This window comes from Bradysia coprophila, unplaced genomic scaffold, assembly GCF_014529535.1.
Source record: "Bradysia coprophila strain Holo2 unplaced genomic scaffold, BU_Bcop_v1 contig_151, whole genome shotgun sequence".
In the NCBI taxonomy this organism is placed as follows: Eukaryota; Metazoa; Arthropoda; class Insecta; order Diptera; family Sciaridae; genus Bradysia; species Bradysia coprophila.
In genome coordinates, this window is record NW_023503423.1 from 10219338 (window position 1) to 10242991 (window position 23654).

The 23654-nt window shown below is 36.7% G+C and overlaps 2 protein-coding genes across 2 annotated transcripts; one reads left to right on the top strand and one right to left on the bottom strand.

The window, feature by feature from the left end:
• Positions 1–463: 463 nt before the first annotated feature.
• On the bottom strand, positions 464–4622 carry LOC119075020. Its single transcript, XM_037181429.1, has 4 exons — positions 4513–4622; positions 4108–4216; positions 2090–2140; positions 464–2003 (listed from the first exon to the last, which is right to left on the bottom strand). Exons 1-4 carry the CDS (start codon positions 4594–4596, stop codon positions 508–510), a joined length of 1740 nt encoding a protein of 579 aa, XP_037037324.1. The 5' UTR covers positions 4597–4622; the 3' UTR covers positions 464–507.
• Positions 4623–18032: 13410 nt separating this feature from the next.
• Positions 18033–22470, top strand: LOC119074999. The gene is made up of 10 exons (XM_037181402.1): positions 18033–18222; positions 18293–18416; positions 18486–19288; positions 19349–20893; positions 20952–21044; positions 21103–21139; positions 21231–21728; positions 21786–21967; positions 22023–22144; positions 22206–22470. The coding sequence occupies exons 1-10, from the start codon at positions 18184–18186 to the stop codon at positions 22384–22386; spliced, it is 3624 nt and encodes a 1207-aa protein (XP_037037297.1). The 5' UTR covers positions 18033–18183; the 3' UTR covers positions 22387–22470.
• Positions 22471–23654: the final 1184 nt, after the last annotated feature.

A 23654-nucleotide genomic window follows, 5' to 3' on the forward strand; every position in this document is an offset into this window, starting at 1 on the left:
AATACACTCGCTGCTTCTTCTCACGTTGATGTGAGCTTTGGAAGCTTTGTTGTGTTTATCATAACATCTCTTTACTGCGTTTGCATAGGTTTGTTTTGTTGTTTATTTGTTGAGAGATGGATCAACAACGACACATCACGATAAAGGTAATGTATATCCTGCAGAACGGAAAAGATATTGCCTCATGCGTCAATAAAATCAGCTACATCGGAAATTGTCTTTGTAATTTTCAATTGCTTTGTTCTTGAGATCCATAAGCTCAGCCAATCGTACCTTCTACATTTAATTAAAATGCATTTTTTGCTGAAATTATGTTCAGCAAGTACTTGGAATTATTAAAATTCATTGTGCAGAGAATCTTTTGTTAATTAAACGATTTTTGAAAAATAGCCGAAGGCAGCGAGAAATATTGAAAGATGAAAAATGTTGGGTATATTCATAGTCCGATTGAAACAAGAAAAGGTATAAAAAACAATATAAAAAAACGCTTTATTTACCTCCCTCCCCCTACAAATTACTTCGACGTCGACGTGTATCTTCCGCAGAATCAAATATTCGTGCAACATTCTTAAGGCCATGTCGAACCCGTTTCGTCAAATATGAATCAACGTGACCCACAATCGTAACGAAATGCATTAACCGTTGCATGGACTTACTCAAACGTTCTGCGCGTTCCGCTTCAGTTTCGTGTGGAAATAAATCGCCAATTTTTTTCGGCCGAATCGGACTGGGCCGAACAATGTTGGAAGCGAACGATCCCTCATCACCGACAGCACGTTTTTTATTTTTGGATTTGGTTAAAGACAACGGTAACACTTCGGTTGTTTCAATGCTTTGGAGGCTTGTTTTCCCAGTTAATTCGAATGAGATGTCGTCAAGTTTTGGAGCAACATTTTTGTGTTTATTGTGGGTGTTCAGGATGGCAGTCTTTACCGGAAACTGTGGTGGTTTCACTTCAATTACGATAGGTGCTTCGGTGGAAGTCTTCTTTTTGGGTCGCACCACCGGAGTCACTATTTTTGGAACAGATGTCATTTCCATGCCTAATTGGTCGGGTGTGGATTGTGGCACTGTTTCTTCTATTAACACTGTTCGATTCTTTAATATTTTTAACACGACCGTTGGAGTGCCGTTTTCTGCGGAAACTTCTGTGGATGTAATTGGTAGAAGTTCTACATCCTCCAAACCTATTCGATGTGTACTTGCATTTGTATCGGTAGGATCTTCGACTGAATCAGGCAGCATATCTTCCAGTTCCGGTGTCAGAGTTGGAATTAAATTCTGTGATGTTGTTGGATTGGATAGGAGTTCTTCGGCATCAGCGTATGTTGAATCAGTAACAATAGCTTCTGTTGTGATAGGCAATCTCGTGTGACTGGACTTACTCTCTGGGATAGTTTCCATCGATTTTGTTTCTAAATCAACCGGACGAGGATTAATCACTCCTTCGCTTTTATTGGGATCAGGAACGTTACCGACTTTAGGTATTTCTATCAACTCAAATGGACTTTTCTTTTCCATCGAAATCGTGTTTAGTTGCTGTTTATGCGGTTTTGCAATAACCTGAATGTTATTGAAATCGTGATCCAGCACATTTTGAGTAGTTTTCGTAAAGTCAATACTTCCATCATCTTCTAACGAAAAAACTTCCACATTTATGTTTCCATTGCCATTACCATTTTGAATCAATTCCCGACCGTAAATACCATCGCTACCATTCTCTTTTATTGGAGCATTGCCACTTTTATCGATTGTATCAATGACATATTTTATATTATTACGTTGGTCTTGCCTTGATAGCTTTTCCAAGACATTATGCGGTGCCATGACAATTTTCACCAGTGAATTTTCAATAATTGGTTTTTTGGAGACAATTTTGTACGCTTTCATGCTTTGCAGATTGTTGTTTGTTTGGATGTGATTATTCATTGCCGGATTAATGGTTTTCTTCAATAAGAACGTTTCGTACTGCGGTGGTGGTGTTGGTTGTGGTTGGGTGGTCGCTAATTGGAAATTATGGTTCGTTAAAATCGGCTTAATTCTTTTAAATTAATTAATTGAATGATTGATCGCTTGATATAAGACTTACGAAATGTATTGATGTTGTCCTCGAAGCTAATGTCGTCGATGTCCAAATTAGCTGAAAATTTATTTTACATAAATTTGCTCAACTGAAGAAGATGTAATGACAGATAAATCGTACTTTAGATTAGTGGAATTTTAGACCGTTTTAATTAGACATTTAAATTGCGCAATTCTTTAAGATGAAGAAAAATCCTTGAGAACGTGAAGACATTGAATTTAAAAATTGCTTTCGGTGCTCTCGTTAATTTGAAAAATCGTACTCTTACAGACAATTTATTTACACTATTTGAAATTGTTCATAAGAAGCCTAATCGTAGGTACAGCATCAAGTACCTACATCGCTTCCATTAATCCTTATCCTAATACCAAACATCTTAAAGGATTTGGTTTGGTATTGTTGTATTGCTGGCTGAGGTTGATGGAAACTATGTGAAGTCTTCAAAGCGAGTAAAAACGACAGTCTTTGTTTTACGTTGCCGACGTTTCGACCTGTATCCAGGTTATCTTCAGAGCCTTTATTTTGGTCAAAGAAGACAATGAACTTTAGACACATGGAAGTATTTTGTTTACAAAATAAAGGCCCTGAAGATCACCTGTATAAAGGTCGAAACGTCGGCAACGTAAAACAAAGATTTTCGTTTTTACTGGCTTTGAATTCCTCAGCGATACTAGACTTTACATAATTGTGCAAACGAACCCTGGATTAACTTAAGGACAGATTACGATTTCTTATATACCAATGTAAACATCTTGCGATAGTAATCACCTTAACCTGACCTTAAGAGCAATCTACATATGGCTAAATTGCTGCCTACATTTGGGCGCAAAGTTATTACTATTTTGATGAAAATGATGGACCCGCATCTTTTTCTGAAAAGGTACAAACATCGTTTGGTGTTAAAATGTGTTAGCTATAAGTAAAAAATTGAAATGGTAATGGAGATGTAACTAGATCAGAGAAAACTCGATATTTCACGAAAATTTTCACATATTTTCACATATCTCCATTACAATTTCAATTTTTTACTTATAGCTAACAGATTTTAACTCCAACCGATGTTCGTACTTTTTCAGAAAAGGCTGCGAGACCAAAATAATCATCAAAACAATAACAATTTTGCGCCCAAATGTAGGCAACAATTTACGCATGTGTAGACTGCTCTTAAGAAACTTTTGTTGTAGACTCCTAGAGTTGCAAGTGTTATCAATTCTAGTAATTATCACACCAGTTTTCATGTTAAGATTCCGACGAGGGAGCTGAAGGAAAGAACTAAAAATGGCATTTTAGTTTTTGTTTTATCTCGAGTATATCTACGAATTTGGTTACGATTTCCATAAATGTTATACCATTTATGCGGTTCTGACTACTGTGACCGGATATATGAGGAAGTAATGTTGAGTGTAGGAAAATAGAAAAGGTTTCGCATGAAATTTCACAACTTTTGGTAGGAGTTTGGGATTTTTTCACTTTTTCAAAAAGTGTCAAGATATGTGAACTGATTTAAACATTCGATAGCTTGTTGGAATGGTATTGACGAGCTCTGAAAACTGGGCCAAAAAAATGCATGTCGCATTAACTAGGATAGCCCTACTGAATATCTCAGCCGTTACATTACGAAGAAAGTCTAAATTCATGTCACATTAAGACCTTTAAACCGAATGGAGAATGCAATTGAAAAATAAATATTTTGTTGGAGGGTCTGGCTTGTTTTATAAGTCGAACATTCGAACTATTGACTTGTCGGTCAGACCTTCATTCGACTTTGGTCCTTGTAAGGCTCAAGGGCAAAAATTGTAGAGATTTTGTAGTCCTTCGACCAGAAAACGCGTCATTACCGTCTTGCTCAAAACCGATTTTCGCATTTTCTGATCACAAACAACAAAGTACAGTACTGTCTTGTTGGAACATTTTTTGTTGAAGCGTGTGGGTTGGATGCATTCCACGCCTCCGGTTCGAAATACAACCTCACCAAACCCCTCAACAAAATAGGTCGGTATACACTAATGTTACAAATTACTTACCAATTTGAACTGCTGTTGCACCATCAATTTCCATTTTAAAGTCGTCGTTGTCAATAGCGAAAGGATCATCACTATCCAATTCGTAAGCGTTTCTCGACTGCAAAACAAACTGAAACGGAGATTATTGAATCGTTAAGCACACAATTCGAAAAAAAAAAATTGAAACAAAAAAATTCTGTTGAAATAGTAACCATAAAAAACATTGTTAAAACTATCGTGGTAATGGCAATTATGAACGCTAATGTGGGAATAAGTCGATAAAATGTTTTCGATTTCATCGGTTGCAATTTGTAATGAGCCATTTTTGGTCAATTTATTTGGAAAACGTGAGTGCAAATTCGAATCACACACAAAAAGAAAATTATTTCCGATAAAACCGAAAATTCACTGTATATACCAACTAACCAAAATTAATGTGGTTAAATGAATCAATTCCATTTTCGATATCGTGCCTGTGAAGCTGAGAGTATAATACTGAAATGTTTGCATTTAATTACACTGGTTCGTTGCATTTCCCCAATGTTGTTTTCGTAAATAAAATGCAATTGTGCTGAGTTTCATCTTTTTTATAGCGTTGCTGAAATTCGATTCTTTCGTGTTTTGGTTCCAGAGTTGAAATAACAAAAAATTTGTAGTTTTGTAAAGTTTTGGCTACAGTATTTGTGTTTAGCGAAGCTGGTTTGCCCTCTTGTTATTGTTGATGTTTAGTTAGAAAAACGTTTGCAGAAAATCTGTTTGGTTCAGTTACGATATTGTATGAAAATCGCGATGAAAGATGTTTGTGTTGAAAAATTCAAACAAATTTAATATTCTTCAAACTTTTTTTTTGTTTTTGTTATTGCTATGCTGAATAAACTTCTTAGTTTTTGTATTAAAGTTTAATTGAAGACCTAGAGCATTTCCTAGAACTGTTAAATGTGTTGCGGGGTTTTAAAACGGAAACTAAAAACTTTTTCAGAAGAAGAATGTACTTTTTTTGCCTAGGGCAGGATACAGTAAGACGAAATATATATTACACACCTGTCACGAAGAAGTCGAGGCTTGCCGAGACTGATAGTGACAAGTGTGTAATCTATTTTATCACATAAGCGAAAACGAGACAACAACATCGAACTAAAGTGTAATTTTTGAATTATTCTTCTAGTTAAGTAATTTTGACATCCGAACACCGCGCGAATATGATAAAAAATTTTGCATGCTATCAATGCGTCGAGAGCAGTATTTTTCGTAATTCAAGTACTTCTTTCAACGTCCTCAGCGTGTAACAGCCATTCAGCCGACTTTTCATTTTTATTCCGGGTTAAATAATGGATTTTACATGCTGAGTATGTCGAAAAGTATGGTGCGTGTAGGATGTAAAATCCATGTTACGTAACTCGGCATAAAAATGAAAGTCACGTTTTTCTGCGAGTGACGGATAAACTTGAAAATTCTCTGTCAAGAGCAGACCCAATATGGTAATATGCAGGCTGTGCTCTTTGCCAGTCGACTGTCCCTTTTCAATTTTTTATTGTTTAGACTTTAGAGCACAGCACTGCTTTATCCTAGCCAAATTTGGAGGCTTTAGTTATGAGAGCTACCGCTTTGGATTGTATGTTTCTGCAACTGCGCTGCAAAAACTGAACTGTTTCATGCGCGATTTGGGTGGCGATCGAAGGGTCTTTTTTTCTCTGGTTTTCTATGTTTTACTTTTCACCACTAGTGGTGAAATGGATTTACTTTTCACCACTCCTTCTGAATATCTGACCAAATTTCGAACCACCGACACCAAAACCCAATGCTTATTGAGCAACGCACCTCTAACCATTCGGCTATTGAGATATATAATCGCAGTGAACCAATTTTTGAAGCGTACATAAATGCAGTCTACAGAAAACGTTGTATGCAACACGTTGAGAAAGTGGTAGTTTTTGTCACACGATGTGGTTAAATCACATCTAGTGAAAAAAAAAACTAACCACTTTTCGCAACTAGTTGCATAAATAACTATTTCACTCATACAATGGAAAACAAGTCATCTGTCTTGACAAAAGAAACGCAAAACCTACTGTGATTTCATCAGCCTCCGAATATTTTCTATGTCCATGCTAGGAGGAGTGCTTTGTTTTGAACAATTTTTCACTTAATCGCCAGGTGCGCCTTGAGCCCTGGTCAGCATCTAAAAATCCTTCAAATCAAAAAAAGTCGTCAGAAAACTAAAAAACGCTCACAAAACCCTTAGAAAATCATTGGAAACCTCAAATGCTTTTTGAAAATTTACAGAACTTTGCCACTCGTTTTCGTGTGTTTATTGACCTCGGCTCCGCCTCAGATTAACTAACTTCACACGACCACTAGATTTTTGTATTTTTTATAAATTTTTGTCTAAATGACCATACATTTGTGTATAGTGAGATTCAGCACGTTCAGCACTTAGGGTTACATTTTTTATGATTTCTATTGTAAATCTGATTCAAGAGAAATACATTTAAATACGAGTGCATGCGATTCTTTCACAGTACGCGTGTGAACATTTCAAACACGATTCAAACATTGAAATATATTGCAAGGATAGGTAACTTTCGCTATCAAACAATTGTTGCGGTTTCATTTTCCTGAAAATGATACAATTTTTTGCTGATATTTTTAAATATTTTCGCAGGTGTATTATTTACCTGTTTACCATCGCAGCCAAAAATTCACTACATAAATCTATTACATGTCAAATTTTCCGCATTATATCAAAATTTTAACGAATATAAATTACCATAAAATTTGACGAGCCTTCAATTGAAAATGCAAAAGAGCTTAAATTGTAACTAAAATTGGCAATGGTATTATATATGGCTTGTTATTACACAATAATGTGGATTTGTTTTTAAAGGGAATTTAAAATAAAAAAAAAATTGAAAGCGAATAACGTTTTTAAGTACATTTTTTCGTGGTGGTGTTGCGTGGGAATATTGGAAAATAATAATTTTTCTTTTCTCATTATTCTTTATGCAAATCTTTTGAGGTTGTTGGACATAATTTATGCCAACGGACGAAAAATTTCAATAATTTTCGCTTTTGTCAATATTACTTAGGATATTGGTATTATCGAAAATAATTAGGTATAGAGATGTTTGTAGCAAGAAAATTGCAAATCGACAAATATTTTAATTAGAATGTTACATCGGATTCTTGTTGATAAGTAAGTGTCCTCATTTGAAAATAAAACAATGAAGTGACAGAGCAAAGCACCTAGCAGGGTAATAGAAAAACATAGCTAACGCCGACCCGTACGAAACACCTATTCGTATAAAAAGCCTTTAATGTGAAACTCTTTATTTCTCTTACTTCATAGTCTTCTCTAGTGAAAAGATATTCGCCCATTAAAATCACTTACGTTATCCACTCTTTGCCTTGTTATCATCAACAAATAAATTGCCGGAGGCAATATAGACAGCCCCGTACGAAGTCAACTTTCATAAATTACTATTTTAACAGCTATATACCGCTATATTTACCTATATTTTCCTATAAATAAACATTTCACAGATGAATTTGCTATTATATAGCTCTATATGCCTGTATATAGCTCAATATAGCTGTATATAGGTATATATAGATGTCCATATATAGAATGCCCGAAACACCCCACACACATAACCAATTACTTCTATGTTAACAGAAACTCTCTATGTACCATTTTTCCCAAGATATATCACTTTTAATAAAATCCAATATGGCCGCCGACAGCCATTTTGTTAGGAGACAGAAAATAGTACCGACGCTTTACATTCGTTAATACCTTTCAAACAAAAAAAATTCATGAAATTCGGTCAAAGTTTACTCGAGATATTGACAAAATACTTCACGTTCACTGTACGGCCGAGTAGCCGGATAAGAGCTCACTCCAAGAGACCTAGCTCACGCTCAGGTGAACCTAATTTCATAAACTTTTTTTCCCTGATTGGTACGGTCAATACCTATCTATTAAAGCGAAATTAGTCAAAATCGGTTCAAATTTAACCGACCTACAAGCAAAAACGGCTTGCTGCCCTGGGCCTGGTTCACACCAAGGGGTCTAACTCACGAGTCGGTCATCCGATTTCTATAAACTTTTTTTTGTCGATCGGTATTGTAAATACCTTTTATTTGACGTATCACTTACAAGTTTAACGTTTAAATGTCCGGAGATATCTTCGAAAAACCGTAAAGCACTTATTGGGCCACAGCTCGGGAGGGGTCGATCCAAAATCACTCATCTTCGAACTTAGCCTGTCTTTTGACATTACCAAACGGGGAAAAAAAAGAATTTTCAAACTCGGATGCGTTTTACTCAAGTTATCGTGCAGACGGACAGACGGACAGATGGACATTTTTTTTCACTGATTTGGCATCTCTAGACAACCACAATAGGTTTCCCCTTACTCAGGGAGTCCAATTCGACGTGTTACAAACGTTATCGTAAACCCATAAGACCCCAGTACTTCGTACGGGTCTAGAAATAAAGTAGTACTTTAATCGAAGTATGCGAATATTTCCATACCTTTTTTTTCTTAATGTCATTGCAAAATTACCATTAAGGCTGCAAATGGTATTATTGGTATCAAAATACTACTATATTTGACGTGTAAAAACCTCTACTACCCCGCTAGGTGCTTTGGACAGAGCCATTTATAAGCTTTTGATCGTCAGACTAGGAGGAATACATATTGACTTCTTTAATTCAAATGAACTAGCTGGTCGCAATGCTTACACCCATTTATGATTCATTCCGAAGAATAATCGATTATGAAAAGCCCTTGATATAATCAATCGATTAAAAAACACTTTATCTGCCTATAACAATACCGCCTCTCACGATTTCTTTTATTGGGTCATAGACAAGCAACTGCAACTTTACCCATCGACACATAGGTCAATTGTCAATGTTACAAAGTCGAACGCAAATTTCATAGTATTTTACTATACGTGCGAGAGAGTATTGGTGTGAATGTAATGGCGATAAATAACAAGGAATAAACATCACATAAAGGGGCTTGTCGTTTGCACCAACACACTATCGCGTGTATAGTAATAGTATATTACTATACAAGGGAAGGAATTTGACATTTCGCATCCAGATGAGTAAAAGTGTCCGAGGGCTTTAGCCCGAGGTACTTTTACTCAACGTGATACGAATTCGAATATCAAATTATTACGTTTTCCTTTACGAAGGAGGGAAAGTCCATTTTCCCTCCCTAGTAAAGGAAAGTATCATACAGACAGCTACATGAAGTATATAACTCGAAAAGTACTAGTTCTCGGGCAAGCACTCGTGTACGTAAATGTTTCGTTATACACTTCATGTAGCTTTAACATACTATTGCATAACAAGGGATAGGGATAGAGAGGTGACCTCTCCTCAGAGGTCAATAAATACACGAAAACGAGACTTATCCTGAGATGTGTAATGAATTTCACATGGTAAGGGCGTCGAAAGAAGTACTTAAGAAAATGGAACCATTAAAGTAGAAATACGTGTTGTTCAGTACATCGACAATTTACGTTCTCAACGTGTATCAAATCGGAATATTTTAACTTTGTTAACTTTGTTGCATAAATTTATTGAACGTTTAGATAGGACAGATAAAATTATAAGACGGAAATCAATAGTTTCTATAGAAACTGTGTTGTACAGTGCTATGTGCAAAGCTTTGTATAATACAAGTACACTTAACTTGTAAATTGATAGATGTTTTCGAGTACTTGCCGTAAAACTTTGGTTGTTGCATAGTCTTCTATCTAATTAATTTCTTTCAATTCAATTACAACCTATACCACCTTTACGGTTTTACAGTTACTCGCGTCAACGCATGATCAATGTAAAATTGCAACAGTTGCAGTTTCAGGAAAATTTATTGTTTAAATACAAATGAATTTCATTCGGAGGACTCGTTTAGATGTAAGTTTCACGACTTTTAACAGATGATGTTCGTTGCATAGGTGAATAAGACAGTAAAGTTTCGATATCTCTGTAAGGATCTTTACGTTTTCTATTTTCTATGACATCATGTTAAAAATATCGAATGTCCTATTTGAAGTGCGTTGATGACATGCTTATTAGATCGAAATGGGTTCAAAGTCATGCACAATTTTCCACTTCAACACATAATCTAATTTTTATTTTCCATAAAATGCTAAATTCTCTCAATCTTCGAACAACATGAAGCAGCAATTTTTCTTAAAACAAATCCAGATAAAAATGCAGCTGAAAACTTTAGCGATGCAATTTATCAAAAGCTCTCTTTGTCAATGCAGACTTTGCATTTGCATAATACTATGCTCGTTTCATCATCATCGAACACTGATGATATTTTGCCTAGATATTTTGCTGTGTTTTCGTAAATATCGGATTATATTTCAATTCATTGTTATCTTCTTTGGATTCAAGATTCTTTTGTTGGTGAAGTTCACAAGTACTGCTTTCTCATCGTTGAGTTTTATCCGGCATTTCTTCGTCCAATTTTCGACTTAGTCACTGGATCTTTGGATCGTAGGTTCTTCGTCGGTGGCGAGAACTGTATTCACCAGACGTCTCAATAAAATTTTTGGAAAGAAGTGCATAATCTTATATTATCATGCTCGCTCCAAGTTGTGCCATCGCATTTATTTATCAGGTAAATTTTACCTAGAAGGATAAATCGATAATTTGATTTGAAAAGTAAATCCATAAAAATTTACGAAAACGCTCAAAAAACCATTAGAAAATCATTGAAAAACCTCAAATTCTTTTTTGAAAATTTACAAAACTCTACCCATCGTTTTCGTGTGTTCACTGACCTCCACTAGATTAACTAACGTCACACTACCTCTAACTTTTTATCAATTGTTGTGTAAATGACCATTCTTCTATTACATGTCAAATTTGCCGCATTATATCAAAATTTTAACGAATATAAATTACCATAAAATTTCAATAATTTTCGTTTTCGTCAATATTACTTAGGATATTGGGATTATCGAAAGTAACTAGGTTTCATACGTTTCATACAAAAAAATCACCACGCCATACAAATTCAATTTTGGTGAATTTGTTTGTATGGAAAAGGTGTGTTCCCGCGTATCTAATAAAATAGTGATCTGCGTGACCTCCGCAAAGTATACAGCCTTGAATCATTATCGGATAATGGCCTGTCAAAAAATGGCGACCATTGTGAATGCATAGGAACGAATGAAATTTCTATTATTTTGTAATTATCACTGCAATAATGGAGTTAAACCAATATTTTGTTATGGAAATTCGGTGATCCAATACCCTCTCTAGCAACCTTACTACATTTATTAAGGTGGTAAAAATGCAACGTAGCCTTTGCATTTTACATCTAAAATTAGAAATTAGTCAACAGTTTGTGACTCAATAAGGAATAAGGTGGTATTTTGACAGCGTCAAAACGGAGTTTGTTTGCTAGAGAGGGTATTGGTAGATCGGATTCTAAGTAGCAAATGACATTGAGCTGCAATTTTTAGATCCGAGATAAACGAAGCTATATCCGATATTAGTGGGTAAAAATTATTCACTTTTACGAGTCGGTATACACAATAAACATCTGCAACTGGAAATCTATCAATTTCATTGAGAATATATTTATTCCTTGGACATTCCAATTTGACATCTTTTGATGACAGAGTGGAAGGGAAGAACTTTCATTTAGTTTTCGGCACACCCACTCAAGTAGTAAATTATTTTCTAATTGAAATTTTATCAATAAGAGGTACAATGATAATGAATCAGAAACGAGCGATAGGTAGTTTAAATCGACGAACACTCTAATTTCATGCGAAATTGCATTTTTACCAAGTTCCCACAGCTTCCAGTGTAATTTCAAGATCACTGACTTTTATGGGCAACGACCTATATTGCTAATCGTCCAAAATCCAGTTACAGTGGAAGTGTGACGCAAGTCCCTTGATCCACTTGCAAATGATCTGATATCGGTGACGCTTACACCTTCGACACACAAACAGAAATGATAGGTCCAAATATCTGTTTCCTAATTCTTCGATTTGTGTCGTTATAAAATTTGTGAATCAGAGGATCGCAATCTACGAATGACCTATGATCCACATAGTTGTCTGCGTGACCGCTAAAGGTTGGACATTCACATCATTTGTGTGATAAATTTATATTTATTTATTTATCGTATGGTGTGAACAACAGACAAAATCTTTGAAAACATTAAAATTGAAACCGACGTGAAAAACACAACATATGAATCCATCGCAATTACTAACGTAACAATTTATCATCGAATCCAACCACACCATGTCCGGGATGTCCGTTAGGAGTTCAGCAACTATGATGAGTTAAATGATCGTAGAAGCAATCGACAAACGTCAAATTTATGGTAAAATTTCGATTCGCTGGAAAATAAAACTGCATTCTATCAACCCGGGATGTCCATTCGGAGTTCAGCAGCAAATGATGAGTGCGTTGTACCATCCAATCGAAACAAGTGACCATATGCATGCCAAATTTCGTTCGTCGTGACGTATTGTTGCAGTTTCAAGCCCTAAGGCAAAATTTTGCTCCACTGGTTGTGGATTTCTGTTGTTTTGCCGGGATGTCCTTTCGGGAATTCGGCAACCAGATGATGTTATTGACTTAGGCTATGCCTAAACGATGGGCTCTTGGAGCTAACATCTCCCATCCTTTGAATACATTTTCCGTAGAAGTTTTTGGACTGTCAATTTGTTTGCATTTTGTTGGTTGAGGTTATGTTTCTCTGTCCAGATTTCGATCGCGATGAAATTGGCGAATTCGGCACCGCAGTATGAAACTCCATTGAATCGAGAAACTCGTAGCACTAATTTATACTTTACAGCAAAATTGTGCACTTAAAACCGAATTTTACATACGATTTTAAGTAGTTTTATACAGCAACAAAAAACTATGACAGCCGGACTTTAACGTAAACGTCATGATAAATTTATATGAGGGATTCTTTTGAAAAACGGCGTACTGAAATCGGGCGTGTTTTCTAGTGGAACTTTTTATATGTGCCTAGAAAGGACTTCGACCCGAGAACCCAAATCCACTTTCAAAAAAATTCTTCGAAGCTTTTGTTACTGGTGAAAGTTGATCAAAAACCGAAAACTTGCACTTTTCTTACCAAAATTTCTCCGGATACACGAGCCGTACAGGGTCGTGTGGGGTGTCATTAGAAAGGTAATCACATGTACTATTGAGCCGAATAGAGACTTATTGGGTTTAAAATTCATCGACACTGAAACATGTGCAGTTGAAGTTTTCAACCGAAAACTTGCACTTTTCTTACCAATATTTCTACAGTTACACGAGCCGTACATGGTGGTGTGGGGTATCATTTGAAAGGTAATTTTATGTGCTTTTGGGCCAAATAGGGTCTTATGGGGGTTTGAAAGCATCTACGATGAAATATGAGAAGTTGAAATGTTTAGGTGCCCATATTTCATCGCATATGCATCCAAACCCCATTTGGCCTAAAATCACATAAAATTACCTTTCAAATGATACCTCACACCACCATGTACGGCTCGTGTAACTAGAGAAATATTGGTAAGAAAAGTGCAAGATTTCTGTTGAAAACTTCAACTGCACATATTTCAGTGTGGATTAATTTTAAAACCAATGAGTCTCTATTTGGCTCAACAGTATATGTGATTATCTTTCTAATGACACCCCACACGACCATGTACGGCTCGTGTACCCGGAGAAATTTTGGTAAGAAAAGTGCAAGTTTTCGGTTTTTGATCACCTTTCACCAGTCACAAAAGCTTCGAAGAATTTTTTTGAGAGTGGTTTTGGCTTCTAGGGTCGAAGTCCTTTCTAGGCACATATAAAAAAGTCCACTGGAAAATGCGTCCGATTTCGGTAGGCTGTTTTTCAAAAGAATCCCTCACATATGAATAGTAATTACACCTCCCATTATCTATCGTATTTTGTAATGTCTTTTTAAACGGATTAAATGACACTCGATGTGATCGCAATACGGAATATAAAATTGCAGTTAATTTTGCCAGGTTCTCATTTAATTGGCCAATTATAATTTATTTGACTGCTCAATGTTTGGAGCTACCATAAATTTCCTGTTACAAACCAAATTTTACGTTAGTTTGTTAACAGTTTGCTTTGGAGTTAGTGGGAAAACTTCGCCAAAAAAGTAGTCATGAAGAAGCTTATACTGTACACACTTGTTATTATGGCACTCAGACATGTCTCTGCAAATAAAGTAAGTCATAGCACCGCTCCTAGCATTAACATAAAACATATTTTGAGGTTGATGAAATGACAGTAGGCCTTTTGTAAAGATAATTACTTTTTTTCGTTGTATGAGTAAAAACATTTATAATACAAACAACCTTAAGCGGCAGCTGCTACCACTACTACCGTAATTTGCATAATAAACATAGTGAAAATTTTAAGCAAATTCGTTTGTTTAAATTTTTCACTAAGTTTCTTGTGCAAATTACGGTAGACTAAAACCTTCAAATTTGACGCTTGTTAATTCAGTTAAAGCTTTGAAATCAATATTCCAGGTTCCATGTCTCGTGAATCTGTCTAATCATTAATTCATTGTATTATTCGACTAATTTATTTGTAGTCCCTCATGTCAATAGTTCTTCAAAGATGTACCAGCTACTGCAATCCGGAATACTGTAAAGTATTGACAGTATGCCGTCCATTAAATCGAACATCGAAACTTGCTTCTATCGACATTTATTTGCATCCCGGTGTAACATTGAAAGCTCCAATTTATGTAGGTGTTCATCAAAATGCATCCCACTGTTAATATTCCAAAAAGACATACTATAGATAGGGATCACTGCATTCAAAAAATTTACAACAGTTTATCGGCCGCACATGATAAAATTGAAGACAGAACTCTGCGAACAACTTTCGTTTAGAACTCATCCTATTTTCGGTTTAACAAAACTCAGTTCGGAATTTGGTAATATGTTGGAACCATGTCCAATAAGCGTATGTGTGCTTTCATACATTTTTCTTTTCTTTTTCTTTTTTTTTTGTTTCTAATGCGCACATGATTTAATTCAGGGACACCGTTACACGAAACAACGAATAACGAATAGCAATGACCATGACTCTACGCAACTTCGGCTTGTTCCAGCTGGGGAATGGAGATTAGATACAACTGTAACGCTGAAAAGAAATGGTTCCGAAGTTGTTCTAGTATCTTTGTCAGATTATTATGAAATTAAAGCATTAACAGCTGAAGAGTTTTAGCTGATGACCTTTTAAAGTTCAAGACATAAACGATTTTTTTTACTTCACATTTCTGAGAGTGTAATACTGTCGCCATTTTCATACAAAATAGTTTTCTATTTGGCAGCTGTCGACTGTGAGCAGTTTTGCTTGAAGTGCGTGGCGTGGGCTAATTTGGCACACGGTACTAAAACAACGCACTTACTACATACGTAAAAGGTGAAGTCGCACACGATTTTTCGATACCCAAAATGTTGTAAAAGGAGTTATTAAGTCGATGACATGGCTAAAAAGCATTTACAGCAATAAACTTGCGTGTGCGAAATCACCTTTTACGTAGTTTAAAAGTGCGTTCTTTTGGCACCGTGTGCCAGATTCCCCGATACCGTTCATAAACCAAGTCCGCATTTTTCGTTGGCTTCTTTTAGATAATCCCACCCTCAAACTGTACCCCCTTACTGGAATGACAAATTAAAAAAAAAAATCGGACGTCATCTATGAACAATCACTTTCCTTTTTCCACGAAAAAAAGGTTCGTGTCGGTGCTCGGTGTAGGTATCAAAATATCAAACAAGCAATTTGCACAGACGAAATCACTGTAAAAACAGCATTGTCCCTTTTATAACCGGAACTGCTTTATATTGAATTGAACAATCCTTTTTTACATGCATGCAATATAGTCTATGGAGACTGACATTTTTAGCGAACATCACCGGAGGCTAGATTTGAATATTTAATTGAAATTTCAAACAATAGGAAAATAGGTCATCGATTTGTATTGTGTGCAATTGCATTGACATATTTTATTATTATAGATGCCTTTAAGTTTTCTCAGACATTTTCCTGGATTTTCACTGATTTTCTTGAAGAGTCTTCCTTATTCAAAATTATTTATTTGTAAATGCCTGTTAGCTTAGCCTAATCGGGTCTTATAAGCAAAATTGTTGAAGTAATAGATTTTGTATTTTAAGTTTTAGAATACACATAGCGAAGAAGTAGATAATAGACTCAATAATTCCCTTGACTGAAAGTCAGGGTCTTACACCAGAAAATACCGAAAAATGTGGGTAACAAAAAGGTTCACTGTGATTGATGTTTTCAAATACGTGGAATTAAAATCCCGAGGCTAAGTTCGAAGATGGGCTATGTAGGACTAAGGATCTAGAAGGTATCCGAGAAAAACGGGATTTATACTGTTGATCATAGCCTCAATTAAAAAAGATTACTTTGATGAAATTTGATTTTCTTTGGTAACCCACGTAAATCATAAAAGTTTGTTTTCGACATGCATGAAACTAGTAGGAAGAATAATTTCATCATTCGATGCCCATCTTCTAACGTGTAAACATCTCTTGCTAACAACTTGATAGTTGACTATCAAATTTGATAGTTGACTAACAACTTGATAGTTGACTATCAAATCTGATAGTTGACCAACAACTTGATAGTTGACTATCAAATTTGATAGTTGACTAACAACTTGATAGTTGACTATCAAATCTGATAGTTGACTAACAACTTGATAGTTGACTATCAAATTTGATAGTTGACTATCAAATTTGATAGTTGACTATCAAATCTGATAGTTGACTAACAACTTGATAGTTGACTATCAAATTTGATAGATGACTAATAACTTGATAGTTGACTATCAAATTTGATAGTTGTATCAAATTTGATAGTTGACTATCAAGTTGTTTGTCATTTATCAAGTAGGCAGTTTTTTACTCCCTTTACAACCACGTCTTACGCCAGCAAAATGCCTGTTATCAAATTAGCACACTTTTATTAAAAAGTGTAAGAAATTTTAATACAAAAGTTAAATTTTTGCAGGAGATAAAAGATGAAGAAATGAAGAAATATAAGATGAATTATTTCAACTAATTTTTGAAGTTTTTTTTAAATACATGGAATTAAATGAATCAAAGAGAATATTGTAAAAATTTTACGAGTGTGAAGTTTGCGGCCAGAGCGAAGCGAGGGCCGTAATTCACACGAGTCGTGACATTTTATTCACGATTGAAGGTTTTGTGAATGGGAAATCGAGGGATTATTTTTCCTCGGTCTACCAATAAATTTCTCCTTTTACAAATATTTTTAATCCCTTTACCATTATAGAGTGGTACCAATTTACCGAAAATATTGGTAAACTGAGTTATTTTTAACGATGAACCAAAAACTAATTAAGTTCATTTATTACCATGTCACCAAGTGAAGGTATATTAAGTACCGGGGAACTTCCTTTTTTACGCAAAAGTGTAAGAGAAGAACATCTATCGCATCGTTCCACATTCACAAAACAAGCTTCGCATCTACTCTGATGTAACAAAAAGGCAATCAAACAGAATAATAGACAGCTCATACGAGTGGGAAGTTTACGGCCAGAGCGAAGCGAGGGTCGTAATCTACACGAGTCATATTTTATTTATGATTTGTGGTTGATTGAAAATCTTGAAAATTGAAAATTGAGAGCACAAAAAGTGGTCAAAAATAATTCCACCTTACCCTCGAGGGTTTCCAAGAAAAAAAATTTGACAAATTTAACTGTCATTAATATAGTAAATATATTATGTATTAAATGTGACAAGTTTTCATGAATACGTCAAAAATACATTTAGAAAAGTGTCAGTCAAGGGACCTGACCCGCCCAAAAGGTGGGACCTAGTTGTGATGTGCTTGCCGTTTGTCATTTACATCGATTTACATTGTTGAGAAAACTTTCTAGTTGCCATTGACTTTTAATTTTTCTAACTAGAAAATAGAAACGAATCGCTTTTGGCTTTTTCTCATATTTTTAACGATTCTTTTTGTAAAATATCAAATTAATTACCTACACAGCCTGTGAAACCAACGTAAAACGTTCAACAATGTATACAAGAGGCCCATCCATTGCTAACATTTTTCAGGTAAATAGTTTTCTTGCGTTTCTTAAATTGAAAGTGCAAATTGAAACCTTGATTCGATTCGGGCTTACAGAAGGCTGTCCTGCTGAAGGACACAAAATGTAACAAAATTATTCAGCGACAATTATGTTCCGAATCGTTGATAAAATTCTCCAAAATCGATAAATTGATGCCAATGAAACGATACTACAGTGGAGGTAATCGATCGATGTTTTTTTTCGTTTAACTGATTTCATTTCGATTGGAATCCATGTCAATTTCTATAGCATCAAATAACCGCAATCCGAATCAGAAGAGCCGAAGTATACAGGGCGTCGGTTACATCAGAAAAGCTCTTCCGAAATATCCTAGAGAAATGGCCCAACAACCATTGTCAATGAACGAACAGATGGCACCGTCCTACATTCAACATAAAGGAGTGATCGCTTCTGATAATCTTGGTACGCCACTAAATGGACAGTATGTCAATGAAAATCCACTGAGCATCAGCGGGAAGATAACAATTGTCCTGGACAAAAACGAAATTTGCGGTTGCTCCGCTCCGAACGAAAATGTTCAGATTTTTGTTACTACTTCACCTGAAACAACGCAAACGATACGACAGGCGGACATATCAAAAATTTGCGAGGCGAAGTGCAATTGTTGCCCACAATGTCAGGAGGTGAAAAATTTTGGAACTCGAAATATGGTCGCACAAAGGTCCATTGTAGCACCATTTCAACAGCCGAGCAGCGTGTCGAATTTTTCAAATCAGTATCCCAAAAGTCATCAAAGTGTAAATGGCTCAGCTTTGCCAAGATATGTGCCGAATCCATATGCAAGGTTCAACATATTGGATGAGAGACGATCATTAAATCTAAAGAAAAGCCACAGTATGAGTGACTTTCCTGCAATGAGAAAATTGATCGTACCTAGCAATGAGACACAACCGCAAGCACGTCAGTTACATCGTCCACCAGCTAGCCGTACGCATTCCCTAAGTGGAGCGAATAACTTTGGCAGATTCAACAACAGTCATCCGCCATCCTTTCAACGACTAGTGGGTCCGAACCCAATACAAATGCAAAGAAGTTATTCATTTCATGGTCAGCGTTACCAACATGCGACTCCGAAATCGAATCATTTACCTATCCAGCAAACTAACGAGACTGACATCGTATTTCCAAGACCTAACGAGCATATGAGGTCCCATCGAGCCGATTTCCCCAAAAAGGACCAACACACGAAAAGAATGGATGAACTGAAAAAGCTGGCACGGAAATACAGTTCTTTTCATCACCAAGATATACCATCGGTTCAACCAGAAAATGTTCCTATGAATCCACCTGATGCAAAACAAAATAAGCAACCGAGAGATAAAGTGGAAATCGGTAGTGGTGGTCCGAAGACGGAGAAACCAGTTCCAAAGTCCCGATTTATAGTTGAAAGAGTTATAAGACCTGCATCATTTTCTTCGGTCGGTCGTGTTATCAGCAACGGTACTGGTAATATCGCGAGTGCACTCAATCAGATTGCAATAGGCCAGAAAATAAAGTCACTTCATGGGCCAACTACCGCAAAATCTTCAAGTGGTGCACTCATCAGTAAACCTAATCTCGTCAATCTGCGCCAAGAAATTGTCACCAAGAATAGATTTCCAGCTGAAAGAGAGGGCGCACCGCGAATGCTCACTTTTAAAAATCAAAACAAATTTGATGGAGCGCGACGTTCAGATAATGTTTCAAAAATTGTCGGTCGATTTGGATTAAGACAAAGAGTTATTTCACCGGGTACAGGTCCGATGATCCATGACACTCAAGCCAAAAATAAATTTCCATTGCAACCACTCTCGATTCCTCCGAAACAAAGGAGTACAGAATCAATCAACCTGAAACAGTTCTCAGTTAGAAGACAACCGCAACTGGTGGTGCAGAAGAACAGATCAAAGATGCGACCGTCGTTCAATCTGAATTATCAAATTAGGAAACAGCATCCTCAAAACGTTTCGCATCAACAAAAATCGAATAGAAAAATTCATCGCAGGCAGCTTGCGCCGATGAGAACCAATCATATGAGCCGTATGGGTCAAACGAAACAGCCACCGAAATTTATCCTTAGACGGTCTGCACCGATGAGTGCTAATCATATGAACCGAATGGGGCAAAGGAAACAGCCACCCGTATTTCGCATGAGAAAGTGTCTACCTGTTATGGCTGCAAGAGGACGAAAAAATCGTCAGCCAGATAGACGTACGTTTATTCCAACTCTACAAAAGGGAAGCTTGCAGACGAATGTCAACTCCAAACAAAATCGGCCAAAGAAAGGAGATGCAAAATCGGTAACCAATTTCTGGAGCACAACAAGACCATCGTACACATCAATGATCCCAGTTCGTAGTAGAATTTCACCAGAAAATGCTGCATTCAACGCCATTTCCAATACGGAAGTCAAACGACAACGAAAGCCAGTGGAACCTCAGCGGCCAAGATATAATCCAGCGAGACGAGTGAAGAGAGACGAACTTCAGAAATCCTTACCCGTTGACGTTGCGAAGAAGACAAATCAAATTGAGACAAATGTGGATAAACCCAGATCGGTGGAGACTGCCGTGCAGCCGTATCAACGACGCATGAATCCACTTCGATTGCAGCAAATGCCAACGAAAACAGACGAACAGAAACCGATTCCTTCCAAGGTAAAGCTACAACTGTAAACATTCAAGCAAAACAAATTCTGTTTTCTTTATATTTCAGAGTCTGGAGATGGCATCCCCGTCAGCAGACAAATCCAGTCTCAAGGGCGAAAATCCGGCCGTTTTGTTCTATGCCCCAGGAAAACTACAGTTGGTAAAGTACTCAAAGGCAATTTTTCTACAAAAATACTAAAGAGCTGCATGATTCTTAGGTCGATGTTCCAATGCCTCGTCTCATAGATGAAACAGGTACAGTTTAGCGGATTTCTACCAATGAATGCCTTCCCAACCACATTCCCCAAACTAACCCGTCTAATGCTCCTACAATTCCAATTCGCAGGAGTCATTGTCAAAATGTTGTACGTACACTTGACGGATACTGACGCTCAAATACTCTCAGCTGAACAAAATGGTCCTTACAAATTGAGCCAACCAACCATTGCGGGTAAATCTGGTTCCGGTGTAATCGTTGATGTGGGGCAAAAAGTCGATAATGTCAAAATCGGCGACAAGGTATCGGTGAAAGGACATTCGTGCGGAAAATGTTCAGCTTGCCAGAGCGACAATGCCGTGATATGCGAACGTGTTCCAATGATTGAAAAATTGGGAATTTTAAAACGATTCCATGCGTTGCCTGCTAAATTCGTTACAAAGTTACCCGATTCCGTTCATCCGATCGATGGAGCAATGATTGATGAGTTGTCGTCGGCTATCCGGGCGTGTAAGAAATCAACCGTTACTGCTGGTGACAATGTGTTGGTTTTAGGTGGTAAATCACTTGGTTTATGGACTGCCCTAGCAGCAAAGAGAATGGGTGCTACGAACGTTTGTTTAGCTGGTAAAGCGTTTGCGACGATTCAATGGATGAAAGTTTAACTGGCAAACATTTTTTTAGACGCCCGACCATTGGTGTTGGATCAAGCTAAAAAGCTTGGCATTGAGCGAGTGTTTCTTATCGATGCAGAATCACCGATACCGAATATCGTCAACAGCGTTACTAAGCACATGGAGGGAGAAAATCCTCGGATTGTTTTCGACTGCACCGGATCTTCGCTCACAAATTCCATTGCAATTAATGTAGGTCCCGAAAGTCGTTTGACTCCGGTAGAATTTCATCGGTTTGTATTTGCAGACATCAGCGGTTGGTGGAAAAGTTGTTTTCATGAGAAATGCGATATCGAATCAACCGATGTTTCTGGCCAATGCTGTTGATCGTGGCGTTGATATATTGTCGTCTCAACACGGAAACAATGAGTAAACTTCTTGTGGAAATTACCTTTATGGTCCATGGAAATATTCTCCATTAATTTTGCAGATCCGAACGAGCGGCCATTCAGTTCCTTTCCAGTGGTAAAGTGCAATTAAAAGGCATCGATTCATCTTTCTTTGAAATAACAAACGTACGCGAAGCATTTGGCTTATTAAACTCGGGAACAACAGCGAATATATTCATTCAACCGAGTCGACTGAACGATGAAAGCGAAGGAAAGAAATAGAGGAACGTTACTTGTGTGTTAAAATATATTCAAAATTGCTTGTATAACTTTGCTGGAATATATGGCAAGTGTTTTAAAAATTGACGGCGCTCGCTTTTTCGATTCGATTTCCATATATTTAGCCATTCCAGTGAAAGAATATATCGCGATGCAGACACGCATATCTCGGGCGGAAAGGGTAAACTAAACCGATCCAAGTTTCTATCCCATTTATTTGGTCACGTATGAGATTAACAATCATTTTTCATGCTTCGATAATATTAAGCACAGAAAATGTTTTCCATTCACGTATTTATGTTCAGCTTTACATCCACACATTTTCCATAGAATACTTCGCTACATGTGTCATGACTTTTTCGTTCGACGAGTTATGATGATCATTTCAGTATATTCATTGTACTGTAAACTTAAACGACAAACATCATCTCATCCACCCATCTCAACAAGTATGGCCAATATCTCAGTTATTTACATGTTGTGCAAGTTACTTTCAAAAGAGTAACATTGAACTGTTTGACCTACGTATACGACCGTTTAAGCATGTCCCCGGGACATTGTCCAACGAACACTTCATGCATCATTTAACACATATTTAAAAAGCATAAGAAGGGATCAGTACGATGTTCAGCTTGTTGTCTGTCTATAAAAGTAAAATATTTACCATATATACCATCAAAAGTGTTTACAGCACTGTTCGAAGTCCCATACGAAGTCGAATTTGTCAGCTGTCCGCCACTATATACCATTACGCTATGTAACTACAAGACTTGTCGTACAGGCTTCGTTCATGGCTATGCCTTCATATATGGCTATGTCTTCATATATGGCTATGCCTTCATATATGGCTATGCCTTCATATATGGCTAAGCCTTCATATATGGCTATGCCTTCGAATATGGCTATGCCTTCATATATGGCTATGCCTTCATATATGGCTATGCCTTCATATATGGCTAAGCCTTCATATATGGCTATGCCTTCGAATATGGCTATGCCTTCATATATGGCTATGCCTTCATATATGGCTATGCCTTCGAATATGGCTATGCCTTCATATATGGCTATGCCTTCATATATGGCTATGCCTTCATATATGGCTATGCCTTCATATATGGCTATGCCTTCATATATGGCTATGCCTTCATATATGGCTATGCCTTCATATATGGCTATGCAATCATATATGGCTATGCAATCATATATGGCTATGCCTTCATATATGGCTATGCAATCATATATGGCTATGCCTTCATATATGGCTATGCCTT

Bases quoted from the DNA above. Each gene is read 5' to 3' on its own strand.
- LOC119075020 (XM_037181429.1), bottom strand. From the start codon at position 4,596: ATGCAAACATTTCAGTATTATACTCTCAGCTTCACAGGCACGATATCG. The intron at 2,141-4,107 runs GTAAGTAATTTG...ATAAATTTTCAG, and splicing joins TGCAACAGCAGTTCAAATTG to CTAATTTGGACATCGACGAC. The intron at 2,004-2,089 runs GTAAGTCTTATA...ATTTCCAATTAG, and splicing joins GGACAACATCAATACATTTC to CGACCACCCAACCACAACCA.
- LOC119074999 (XM_037181402.1), top strand. From the start codon at position 18,184: ATGTATACAAGAGGCCCATCCATTGCTAACATTTTTCAG. The intron at 19,289-19,348 runs AGTTATTCATTT...AATCATTTACCT, and splicing joins ACCCAATACAAATGCAAAGA to ATCCAGCAAACTAACGAGAC. The intron at 21,729-21,785 runs GTAAAGCGTTTG...ACATTTTTTTAG, and splicing joins TACGAACGTTTGTTTAGCTG to ACGCCCGACCATTGGTGTTG.